A 13,210-nucleotide genomic window follows, 5' to 3' on the forward strand; every position below is an offset into this window, starting at 1 on the left:
TGATTTCCTATTGTAGAGAGGCTGGAGGAGTGATAGAAAGGAAAGAGAGGGCTGGCGGGGTTGTTCAGTCTGTGTGTGTGTGTCCTGTCTGGATGGGGTTTTGGAGCTGGACCGTGTAGTGTGTGTGACAGCTGTATTTGTCAGGGATTGGAACGGTGTCATAATAATATTCAGACCAGACCTTTTTTCTATCGGTCTTTCTCTTGTTCCATTGTGCTCTCTGGGAGAGTTTGGGGGGTTTACTGCTCCCTCTCTTTTAGGTTACCCCCCTCTCTCTATCTGTTTCCTATCCCCCTCTCTCTACCCCCTCTTTCCTTTGTGCTCGGCCCCATTCAGCTTGAATAATCAATCTGCTTAAATGGGTGGGGAGTATTTATTGACCAATCATGTTAGTCCTAATTGCTCCCTGTGTCGAATGTTCTGGCTTGACTTTGATCAATTGCAGTGGATTAGTAAGTATGATTTAATTTTGGCAAACCCCATGCATCTGCTCTCTGGTGGGTTGCTGTTGCAAGTTCAAGGCGAAGCGTCAGGCCACATTTTCTGCATGAGACTTTCTTCAATGGAAGAGCGGCCCATTCCTTTACAACCCACCCCCAGCCCCTCCGCTTCACCTGCCTCTCAAGTAAGAACCACGTTTGTGCCCCGTCTTATGTGACTGACCATGTTCCGTTCCCTGTTTCTGCTGTTGAATATATCAGCCATATGGCTTCTAGTTACAGTAGTTCTTGGCCACACAACCTCCATTTTACCCAGCGTTCGACAGGTTGTAATTGTACACAATCCACCGATAGACAGCGACCGTTGAAGACAGTAGAACAAGACGCAGCAGTGTAGCTTTCTGCTCCAGTCGTCACACCATAGTACACGTCAGATGTTCTAGATGTCCTTGTCTCGGAGTGTCCGCCACACTGTATCCCTATACGACCAAGGAGGGATACTGTTAGCTTAAACTGCAGTCAACATTTGTGTGTGTGTGTGTGTGTGTGTGTGTGTGTGTGTGTGTGTGTGTGTGCACCAGTCTCAGCACCAGTGTAACAGATGTGACCGTCCTTCTATCTCTCTTGCGTTTTGTGTTTTTAAAGAAAGGACTGTCCAGCCGGAGGCCCCAGTCGATTGGTGTTTATTCTGACGTTGGACACAAGGAAGCACATTAGACGTGCAGGACAACAGTATGTTGATGGCTGTAGATTCGTGATTCCGCACTTGGCATGGAAATAACTGTGAATTAGCAGGGGCCATTCTCGAGCGAGCTAACTCACTCTTACAAGCAATAACATACGAAAGCACATCCCACACTTCCGGCCAGTATCGAACAGGTAACGTACACCACACGTTAGGAATATTGAGTTGCACCCTTTTTGCCCACGGAACAGCCTCAATTCGTCGGAGGCATGGACTCTACAAGGTGTCGAAAGCGTTCCACAGGAACACTGGCCCATGTTGACTCCAATGCTTCCCACAGTTATGTCAAGTTGGCTGGATGTCCTTTGGGTGGTGGACTTGATACACACAGGAAACTGTTGAGTGTGAGAAACCCAGCAGCGTTGCAGTTCTTGACACAAACCAGTGCTACCAAACCCTGTACAAAGGCACTTACGTTATTTCTGTCTTGCCCGTTCACCCTCTGAATGGTGCACACACACACAATCCATGAATCAAAATCCTTCTTTAACCTGTCTTCGTCTACACTGATTTGATGTGGATTTAACAAGTGACATCAATAAGGGGTCATAGCTTTCACCTGGATTCACCTGGTCAGTCTATGTCATGGAAGGAGCTGGTGCTCTTAATGTTTTGTAAACTCGGTGTATATACACATCAGGATATGTGCATAATGAACTCGTACACATTGAGTTCACAAATATAGTATTTCAGAACTTGACCTACCGCTTGCGTGTCACTACCGGGAATAATTTACGTTTACGATCTCCCCCTGACCAATGTCATGACACCTCATTGATATGCAAATTCAACCAACCAATAGGAATACGTAAACATTGAATACATATTTCTGCGGTGTCAAGAGGAAACATAACCAACCCTGTTACACTGGGAGGTTAACTGTATAGTGTATATGAGAGGAGGATGGAAGGAGGACGAGACGGGGGAAGGGAGGACGTGAGCAGGGAGGAACAGCAGACGTGTCACTTCCTGTTAGAGGTGATGGTTGTTGTTGGTGTGCCGGCTAGGGGCCCGTGGCAGCATGTGCACAGCCGGCTATGGGCCCGTCGGCCGTATGACAGCTACACAGAGTCACGACGACATGACAGGACGTCCGTCATGATTGACAGTACTGGGTGACGGAGTACGCACGGTCCTCCTTGGCGTGGTGTTCGTCAGCGACACATACTTGCAATCTATTGACTCCGTTTACAGTATCAATCCGAATGATTGTTAGAGGAATAGCTTCTGGGTTTACGTGTAACCGTTGCCTGGCGTTTAAACTAACATCGGTCGGGATTAGCCAGCCGTTGCAGCCGTCATTCATTTCTCAGTGCTGTCTCTAGATCGGATTCGGAGAGTATTTGGTCTAGCTCTGGTGTAACAGGACTTCTTTCTTTGATTCCCGTACGTCCTCTTTGCTGACCTCCTCTGTTTGTGCTGCCTGAAGGGTACCAGCCTGTTTGAACCCTGTTGTGTGATCCCTCTCACATAGTGGAGCACGTTCAGGTCGTTAACAGGGAAATGAGATCAATGTTTCTGGCCCTGTAGAACACACTACTTAGGAGATGTGAGCAAAACAACTTGATTAATGCCCAGACATCTGTAAACCCTTTTCTCTTAAGTCTATTGAAGCCCCCTATTAATGCGCAAAGGAACATTTATTTGACTTCTTTGTTCTTGTGGTTGTTCTTGGCCAATGGGAGTGCTCATAATTGCATATCTTCCAATAACACAATGTGTGGAAATATATAAAGGGGGTAACTGGCTAATACAACTAATTGGAAACATTTTTATGTGTAGCTAATTGCAGCACACGCAGGCACGAAATGAAACAAATATCTCGGAACGATATTCCCCACCGTATCTTCTCGGGGCACCGTATTGTCTGAGGCCTCCACACTGAACGTAATTACATTTTCCTCTCATAAGGAAGAGTAACAGTTTTCAACGAAGATCCAATATATATTTTTTCAACCACCCAACTTCCCACTTCATACTTGGTGGTCGTGTGACTGTCATACACCAGTTTCCCCAGTTCCCTATAATGCTGCTCTGAATGACTTCCTTTCAGTCTCTCTTCCCTTTTTCTCAGAGGCCTGGAGGGTTTTATATTGTTGTGGTAGGTATATGACTTAAAGCAGCTGGTTCGCACACAGTGTCCGTCATGGCACTCAACAACACAATAATGGCCGCACCTATGCTGGGCCTTCCTCTCCTCTCTCATATACTCCATCTTGCTCTCTCTCGCTCTCTGTCTTTCACCTTGTCTTTGTAGCGTGGGCCTCTCTCCTCCCTTATATCATCCTCAACTGTGTTTCCTTCTCTCCGTATTTCTCACTCTGTCGCTGTATTTACAGCCTGCCTCATGTTCTCTCTCTCTCTCTCTCTCTCTCTCTGCCGCTGTCTCTGTGGTGGGTAAAGGGGGCAGGTCATTATCTTTGTGTTCCAGAAGTTCCCGTGTGGAAAGCTGTCTTTTAACACCATCTGCTTTGGGCCGCGCGGGGCCAAAGGTCACATTCTCAGGGGGCTTGACGAGCGACGGCAGTAGTGAAAGATGAAGTGAGCCAGTAGCATTCATCACCCACCGCCATCTGAAGCGTGTGTGAGGAGGCAGGGGGAGTGTGTGTGTGTGTGTGTGTGTGTGTGTGTGTGTGTGTGTGTGTGTGTGTGTGTGTGTGTGTGTGCTGTCCACCGTTCTATTCTTCAAGCCCACTGTATCGCATGCTATGGTGTTATTGCAGTAAAGTGGCACGTTGACCTCCTTAATCAGCTGGTTCCCTTTGGTTCAAAGGACGGATGAGAGATTGAGTGAGTGGGATATCCTCTTGGATGTGCACTACAGGGCAGTTACGTATGTCCCCCTACTGTACCTAGCCTCACCTCAACGGACTGTTCCAGCCTTCCATTGACCCCCAAGTTGTTGACCAACCGAAAAAATGACCTCATCACACAGTTCACCCTTCCTGTATTATACTTACTGCTAAAATGTTTTTTCTATTCTCCTGGGCCATTTACTTTCTTCTCATGTTGTGTTAGTTGTTATTGTTGCGTTGTCGACGGAACCTGCACGTCAGCCTTACGTTGGACGGCGTGTGTACCCTGTTTATCCTGTACATACCACCAGTACTAGACTTGGTCCTCTTGGGAAACAGGATGTCCAGCATTGCTCTCCACTCTTTTGTTTCTGCTTGAGGACTTTTACAGTACCCAGCATGGGTTTAACCAAACAGGACAGGTGACCAGATAATCTCCGACCTTTACAATTGGAATGTTTCTTGATACCCGAGTTCAATCAAGTACAGGTCTCACTGACACAACAGCCGAGGATGGAGTGTCATTTAAATAGTTTGGGGTATGGCCTCGTCTCCGAGCCACATGCCGATGACAGGTAGCCCTTTGCTGTGCAGCGGGAACCCAGAAAGGAGTTGCAATGATGGGCCTGGAGGTTATTATAGCTGGTGGTGGGGAGGTGGATGGTTGTCAAACTGATGCTGAAAAACAGGAACTGAGAGAACATTGGTATGTTGGCCTAAATGCATCCCAAGATTTACACCCCTTGGTTGAGAGAGAGGAAAGTGATAATTGCCCAAGAGTGAGCCCAGCTCGTAGGTTAAATTGCCCAAGAGTGAGCCCAGCTCGTAGGTTAAATTGCCCAAGTGTGAGCCCACCTCGTAGGTTAAATTGCCCAAGAGTGAGCCCAGCTCGTAGGTTAAATTGCCCAAGAGTGAGCCCAGCTCGTAGGTTAAATTTCCAAAGAGTGAGCCCAGCTCGTAGGTTAAATTGCCCAAGAGTGAGCCCAGCTGGTAGGTTAAATTGCCCAAGAGTGAGCCCAGCTCGTAGGTTAAATTGCCCAGGAGTGAGCCCAGCTCGTAGGTTAAATTGCCCAGGAGTGAACCTGTAGGTTAAATTTGCAAACATGTGGAATGAGCATTATTGTGCCACACTTATAGGTTATAATACTTTACAATACTGTACTCTATGTATTCTAGAATGCCTCTTGCATGCGTGTCTTGTACAGTAAGCTATACAGAGGAGGAGTTGCTCTTATTGCAGTAGTCTCTATTGCTCTATGTCCAATTGCAGGATCCGGTGCCATCCTGCCGTGCCTGTCCGTCAGCCCTCTCCCACACTGCCCCGTGTAATCCTACCATCCACATATCTGCTCAAGAGCAGAAGGCATCACACTTAACGATCGCTTCATCTCCTGTAAAAGAGGGGGAAGAGGGAGTGAGCGAGAGAGATGGGGGGGGGGGGGGGGTGACCATTTGGTTGGTGCTGGGCTGAGACCCTAGCCTGATCAAAGATCTGTTTGTGCTGTCTTGCCAACTCCAAGTCCTGGTGTGACAATTGACACAAATGGAGTTGGCAAGACGGAACAAACAGATCTGGGACCAGGCTACTGGGACACAAGGTCACCCCCTAGGGACTGGGACTTTAAAAGAGCAGACCGTGTTGTTAAGTGGATCAATAACGGTGTGTGACCAAGAAGCAGAGGATGCCTAGGCTTCCTCCCAAAGCCCGAACGGAGAGGCATGGCATCCATGTGCTAAAGGGTTGAAGAGAAGACTGTCTCTTATCTCAGCCATGCAAATAGAATCTGTCACAATGTGTGTTGCACCAATTATGAGGAAGCAGCTTAACTGGTGTGATCTCCTCAGAAGTCCAGAGACCTTCAAAGTGGATTGGATGACTGGTGCTGGTTCTTGTTCTTTATGACCCGTTGTCTTGTGAAGAGACGAGGACCAGACTAGTCCCGGATGGACCAGCTCAATCATTGGCCGCACAATTCAAACCGCGTGGCCCAACATCAGGCCAAGTTACTCGTTGTGCATGAGATGAATCATTGTCATGGTCTCGCTCACCCATTCCCTTCTCTGTGGTGTCCGGAGTTCTGGTATCATCAAAGGTTGGATTTGCCTCAAAGAACGGAGAAGAAGAAAAACCCAACAGAAAGGCAACTAAAGAGGTTGTGGTTTAAATTGGAAAGGTTCTGACAGTTAACACATTTTGAATGTTCCGCCAAATTGCATTATTTAATATATCGAAACCAAAACAAACCGAAAGCACATCTCTCCGCAAACAACCAACCTATTGTCTCATAACTCTACAAACATGTTTGAATGAAATTCATAATATGAATTACACTCCTTGAATATTGTATTTGGGTCAGGATGTGCCTGATATAATGAATGTCAGAATGAAAGCAGAACAATGTTTGGTTATGGCTGCATGTAAATCAGTAAGGGATCCTCCGGTGCAGACTGGGCGGATTGTATCCGAATGGGATGTGGGAGAGATTCCTGGAGAGAGGGAGGGGGAACATTCCTTTGGGAACACCGTGTAGGCTGGCCAGGAGCACCGGGTGGGCACAGGGTGCATGTTGGGTAAGGGGATTGCTTTTCAACGAGGAGAATTGGAATTTCAGTTTACTGACTGAATCGGAATTGACTCCAACCCTTGAGGGGAGTGGGGAATGTGGTGGCTGTGCTTTTTAAGAAGGTTTGTGGTTTGATACGCTATATAGTAGTACTAGTGCAACACTGCTGTCAGCTGGCATGATTAACACTATCCCCCAAATTCCCTGTCAAAGGTCTTGAAATGGTCCGTGTAGCTGTCATTTGAAATGAATCAGAAGTGCTTTTCTCTTCTTTCTACTTTTTAAACATGTTGACTTTTATAGTCTTCAGGTGGCGTATGAGTTGATACATTTCTCATTGATGTCTCGTTCGCTGTCTCGCCTAGGCCTCTTCCGTTGTGTCTCCGCTGACAAACAGGAAACCGTCAATCTACCGCCGAGCCTGAAACCTCACGTGTGGGGTGGAACGATGTAGCTCGTAGCTCAATCTTTACTAGAGATCACTGATTTACGTATCTCTGTATGAGCCCATGTTCACATTCATTCTGCATGGCAGTAGAGAGGTTAGATGTGGCACGCAGACCCGGGTGCTATCCCATACCCTAACCATAACCACCACCAATGCAGTCCCCTATGAGACCGTGTAGCGTAACTAGCCTTCAACATTCAGATCTCAACCGCTTCGTTACACAAGATAATTGAACTTCTAAACATCTTATTTCCACCCTTGTTCGTTCATGTCTTTTTAAATTGAATCCTCCTCATTTGACCAAGGTGCTGGGAGTCCACATGGTCCCCATTGATCTAGGATGAGTGTCCACATGGTCCCCATTGATCTAGGATGAGTGTCCACATGGTCCCCATTGATCTAGGATGAGTGTCCACATGGTCCCCATTGATCTAGGATGAGTGTCCACATGGTCCCCGTTGATCTAGGATGAGTGTCCACATGGTCCCCGTTGATCTAGGATGAGTGTCCACATGGTCCCCGTTGATCTAGGATGAGTGTCCACATGGTCCCCGTTGATCTAGGATGAGTGTCCACATGGTCCCCGTTGATCTAGGATGAGTGTCCACATGGTCCCCGTTGATCTAGGATGAGTGTCCACATGGTCCCCATTGATCTAGGATGAGTGTCCACGTGGTCAGCATTGATCTAGGATGAGTGTCCACATGGTCCCCATTGATCTAGGATGAGTGTAACGAACCAGTGTTTAGATGAATCAGAGGTGGTTCCCAATGGAGCAAATCTAGATGTGGAGTCTGGAAACAGCAGCTGTTAGGGTCTCATCCATCCATTTTATTCATTCATCCATGCAAGGAAAGCAGCTCCACATGCTTTCCCTTAATACTTAAATCGCTTGTCACACTCAAGTCAGAAATGTCAGTTAGCCTTTTTTTCAACCCCAGTCGTAACAGTTGTCTGTTTTCAGAGTTCTGGTAAACACTGTGTTTGGTAGTCAGTTTGAAGTGTTAATAAGTGGAAGAAATACTTTGACGTTGTGTTTGAGGGGTTCATTCTGAGGTCAGCTAGGTGTTTTTACAGGTCAAACATCTCATTGCGTTTGAATAAGCAACAGCTGCTTTGTTGGGCTTAGGGGCCCTTCGTCTTCAGTTTGGATGCAACGTGTACTGAAGGGGCTTTCACAGCAAATTAGGGTCATTAGCGTGAGTTAAGTTTAGAATGTGTAGTAGTCATAGTTTCACTGGTCTGTTTTAATCAGGTGATTCAGCCAGAGACCCAGCAGGCTTCAAAGGCTGCCAGTGCTCTGTAGAACAATGTTTACGCCTGGCCGCTATTCTGACTCATAAAAGGAAGGCAAGGCTTTCTATAAAAGCCTGGATCCTCAAACCCCAATGTTGTTTTTCTTGTAGCTCATAAATGAGGAGGAAGGGTCCTTGGAAGGTGAAATGTTTCTGACTAGGCCTATGGCCAGACTAGGCTAGAGACGAGAAGTGGACATTAATTCCATTCCTTTACTTTAGATGTGTGTGTATTGTTGGGAAATTGTTAGATATTGCTTGTTAGATAATACCGCACTGTTGTAGCTCGAAACACAAGCATTTCGCGACACCCACAATAACAGGTGTATTTGACCCAATAAAATGAGATTTGATCAGTGGTCACTGTCACTGAGAGTGAAACTGATCGTTCTCGTCTGTTGTGCCAGTCAAACAGGAACAAAGAATTCAGACAGCAGATTCTCAGGCCTGAGTAATGTAACTGCCATCAGCACACATTTTTCTCCTTTCTCTCTGTGTGTGTGTGTGTGTGTGTGTGTGTGTGTACACAGAAGTTACCCACCAGATGGCACACGGGGAGCTGGCATTGTGGTACCCAGGGGGGGGATGGCTCATAGACCCTTAATATGCCACCAGTGCCGGTTTGTATCCTGTCTCTTTCTTAGAGAGGCTGCTTCCTGCACTTCCTTACTCTTTTTTTGAAAATGTATTTTAGTTAACTCTTATTTTACCAGATAAGTTGACTGTACACATCTAATTTATGGCAATGACCTGGGGAATAGTTACAGGGGAGAGGAGGGGGATGAATGAGCCAATTGGAAGCTAGGGATGATTAGGTGGCCATGATGGTATGAGGGCCAGATTGTGAATTTAGCCAGGACACCGGGGTTAACACCCCTACTCTTACGATAAGTACCATGGGCTCTTTAGTGACCACAGAGAGTCTTTATTTAAGACAGCACCCTACACAGGGCAATGTCCCCAATCACTTCCCTGGGGTATTGGGATATACGTTTTTTGGGGGACCAGAGAAAAGAGGGCCTCCTACTGGCCCTCCAACACCACTTCCAGCAGCATCTGGTCTCCCATCCAGGTCCCGACCAGAACCAACCCTGTTTAGCTTCAGAGGCAAACCAGCAATGGCAGGCAGGGGGGCACCACAACATCAACAAAGGCCCTGTACATGCCACTGTGTCATGCTTTCCCTCCCCCTTTAACATCAAATGAGCACTCTGTGTGTACTTCTACATCTTATTCCCACTACAGGGGATTGTCTGTTCAACAGGGATAGCAGCACCGCACATCTGCTCTTACATACAGTAGGGGCGGTTTCAACCGACCAACGGCTTCACAATTCCCCATTTGATCGAATGTTTCATGTGAGCTTAATGAAGGCGCATAAAGAAGTTTAAGAGTGCTGAGTGTTGAGGGAACATAAAAAACAAAACCCAGTACTCTGACGGTGATGTGTGTTGATTGATGACGGTGAAGAGGCCCGGCTTTTTCGTCTATGAAGTTCATGTTCCCAGGACGTTTCAGCCAAGCCGCTCTGCGGTGTCTTAGCCTCCATCAATCATCACAGGGTCTGGGAAACTGAAGGTCGAGACTGCAGCTCCACACAGATGCCGGCTGGTGAAGGTGTGGTCCATCCCCACCGGCACCACCTACTCATTCTCTTCTATTGTGTCGTCTCGCTCTGACTATTAGTGGAGAAGAAACGGGTTCAGAGATTCCCAGGTGTTCCGATTATTCTACTGGGAGTCCTACATTCTGGGGTGTGGGTTTTTGAAGGGTGTGTGGGTGGGAAGTGTGTGTAGGTGATGTATGCGTGTGTGGTAGTTACTGGGCGAGGGTCCCGCTTGGCACTGAAATTCTAGCTCCGATAGACCAGTTGGGAACACTGTTTATTAAAAGTTTATTAGCAGCACTTTTCCCAGGGCTTCCATGTGGAAAGTCTAGTACTTCCCAGTCCAAATAAACGAAAGCTCCTGCTGTAATGGTTCCACAACATGCTTACGTATTGTGCAGAAAGACACTGGAGAAGTTTCTATATGTGACATTGAATTTAGTGTCAGATCGGAGGCGGCGTGTTTTATGGGCACGCTCACAATTGTCGTTATCAGACATGGACAGGAAATGAGGCGCAGTGTGACAATGACTTCCGGTGTGCAAGACTTGAATCGTCAGGCCCGGCGAGCTAAAGCGAGAGGATGTGGAGGCTAGTGTGATGAACAGGAAACCCAGAGACTGCGGTGAAGATTCCGCTGTAAAGACGGGCGTGGCTGTTGATGCTCAACCCATATTCATCAGGTCAACGGGGACACCGCGGACAAGGAGCAGGGCAAGGTGGTTACAATGACCTGTCACAGGCCGCTAGAGCTGACGTTGTCAAACTCGAAAGGGAGTCCCACTTTCTCTCCTACTGTGAGTGCATGGACACAAACTAGAATGTGAAGCACTGGAAACGACAGCCACAGTTCCCCCTTATCTGGAGCACGTTGATAGTGGTCCGTGTTTACAGGATATGGACATTTTGTCTTGAGGTTTGTCTGTGGATCTTCTGATCGCATGTTTGAATTCATTCACAGCTATTTTGCTGGCTGTGATTATGCCTCTGTCTGTGGTTTTGGAGTGTCTGTAAACCTCGAGCAGTAGATGATACCACAGCACGCTGTCAAAAGGGAAAAACACCCAACTGTCTCCTCCCACCACGCCGGGGCTAACGTGTGTGTGTGTACGTGTGTGCGTGTGTGCAACAGTTGAAAGTAGCTTGTTTTCTGTTCAGTAGGCTCGTCCAGACACTGCTTTGGCAGTTAGCCTTGCTACGATAGGCAGTCATACCTTCTCTTCAACGACTTTGGACTATTTTAGGTCTACTTCACTGTAGACTGTACTTTTCATCTACCTGCCTCCCAGTCACTCACTCAGGTGAGTGGTAACTGCTACTATTCTTCAATATGAGTCTGTGTACTTATTTTTTTAAATTTATTTGTAGTTTAAAATATTGTGAGTGCTACATCCACTTTACAGCTGCAGCTTGCCGCCATTGTTCACCACAACACACGCATGTACGTCTTCAGATGTATGTGACGTAGGGGAGCGGATGTTTTTTTTGTCCACTGTTCTATGTGTCATTTGTTGGGCTATAGTCTATAGGTTGTTGGACATATCACTCAGTTTAATTCCTCAGGGATCCGTGTTTGACGGTTGGGTGTGGACGGAGACGGCGGGGGGGGGGGGGAGGGGGGGGGGTTCTGAGTCATTTCATGCAGTGTTGGTGTATGCAGTGTTGGTGTATGAGTGTCTTTTCCTGTGGCTACAGTTGGACTCTTGTTAAGAGTCTGAGTTATTGTGTGAGGTGGAGGTGTCAACCGTCATACCCATAGCATGTTATTCACCAAACATGCCACTACCGTTGTGTAGAATCAGTTTGATAAGTTGCATTTGTCCGGTGTAGTTTGGGTTCAGTACAGTTTGATATAACCAGCTGGAATTCAGTGAACTGTCGTGGAATCTACTCATTGATCAGCAGCTACAGTGATGAGTGAGATGGAACCTATATAAAATGTTCCATGCTGAACACTGATATATCTCTCTCTCTCTCTCTCTCTCTCTCTCTCTCTCTCTCTCTCTCTCTCTCTCTCTCTCTCTCTTTCATCATCAGGGTCAGAGGTCAAGCCGAGCCACAGCAACATGTCCACCCCGCCGCACCCGCAACCCCCTGCCAAGGGAGCGTCACATGCCGCTGGTGACTTCAGCTACGTGGGCATCGATGCCATCCTGGAGCAGATGAGGAGGAAGGCCATGAAACAGGGCTTTGAGCTCAACATCATGATCGTCGGTGAGTGGTGTTGAACAGTGAACACACACAAGCAAAACACACATGTGTAAGACACCCTTTTGAGATCATGGATGTGAGTGAATGGTTTTAAACACACGTGAACACACACACACACACGTCCTCACCATCACATCTGTTACATCCACCCATCCCCAGAGAGAGAGACTTTATTTTCTAAACTCTGCATTTAAATGTTTTCAAAGTCAAACTGTCATTGGGAAATGAGCCTGGAGTGAGTGCTTGATCTTCCAGGACTAACTAGTGTGGAACCCCATTGGGGAACCCTTACCCCGAGTGTTCCTGAGATTGGTACACACTACACATTGTGGCATGCATCCTTCAGTATAAAAGAAAGCTGTCAGGCAGAGAGATGGTGGAGTAATGATGCCCATTAATGGTGAAGAGCTCTAGCACACACCACTCTGCCCTCAGCTCACCACAGCTCGCGTGTGTCTCAGTCACCAGATCTCAACCGAATTGAACAGTGGCGCTTACCATCAACAAAACACCAAATTATGGAATTTCTTGAGGAAGAATGGTGTCGCATCCCTCCAACAGATTTCCAGACACTTGTAGAATCTATGCCAAGGTGCATTGAAGCTGATGTGGCTCATGGTGGCCCACTGCCCTATTAAGACACTTTATGTTGGTGTTTCCTTTATTTTGGCAGTTACCTGTACTTTACCACGGTGAGAAGTGACTGAAGCTACGAAGAGCATGTTGAAGGACCTCGAGTCTCTCTTCCCAGCTTAGATGTCTCTGTGTTTGCGTGGCTGTCGGAGGGGATGGTGGTAGAGTAGAGCGCGGAGACACACACACACACACACACACACAGTATGTTGTATAGGAGCCCTGTGGGAGTGTGTTTTGTATACATACTAGCTGTCATAGTGGTTCATTGGAATGTTTTTGTTTAAAATAAAGGTGGCATCTCAAGGTACCAAGTCAACGAAGACCCATCTGGGCAAGGTCAAAAAGTATTACTTTCTCTCATGGCCATCATGTAGGAAGATCAATTCAATCAATAAAACATTTTACGCCAGACTTCCATGTTCCCTGACTAGGCTATATCTTTCTCTTGTCGGCACGTCGTCATTGATATC

General features: G+C 47.0%; 1 protein-coding gene across 6 annotated transcripts in view; it reads left to right on the plus strand.

Annotated features, from left to right (window-relative positions):
- LOC110485820 (septin-9) overlaps positions 1–13,210 on the plus strand; it is a 77,362-nt gene that overhangs the window by 47,014 nt on the left and 17,138 nt on the right. For 5 of the 6 annotated variants that reach the window (XM_021557003.3, XM_021557004.3, XM_021557002.3 and 2 more), the window contains one exon: positions 11,931–12,107. In XM_021557003.3, coding sequence (XP_021412678.3) covers positions 11,931–12,107 — 177 coding nt within the window. Of the gene's footprint in view, positions 1–10,412; positions 11,195–11,930; positions 12,108–13,210 lie in introns of those variants that run through there. The other variant, XM_021557006.3, reaches the window with a different exon arrangement.

This window comes from Oncorhynchus mykiss, chromosome 13, assembly GCF_057628025.1.
Source record: "Oncorhynchus mykiss isolate SJ-2025 chromosome 13, ASM5762802v1, whole genome shotgun sequence".
Classification (NCBI taxonomy): Eukaryota; Metazoa; Chordata; class Actinopteri; order Salmoniformes; family Salmonidae; genus Oncorhynchus; species Oncorhynchus mykiss.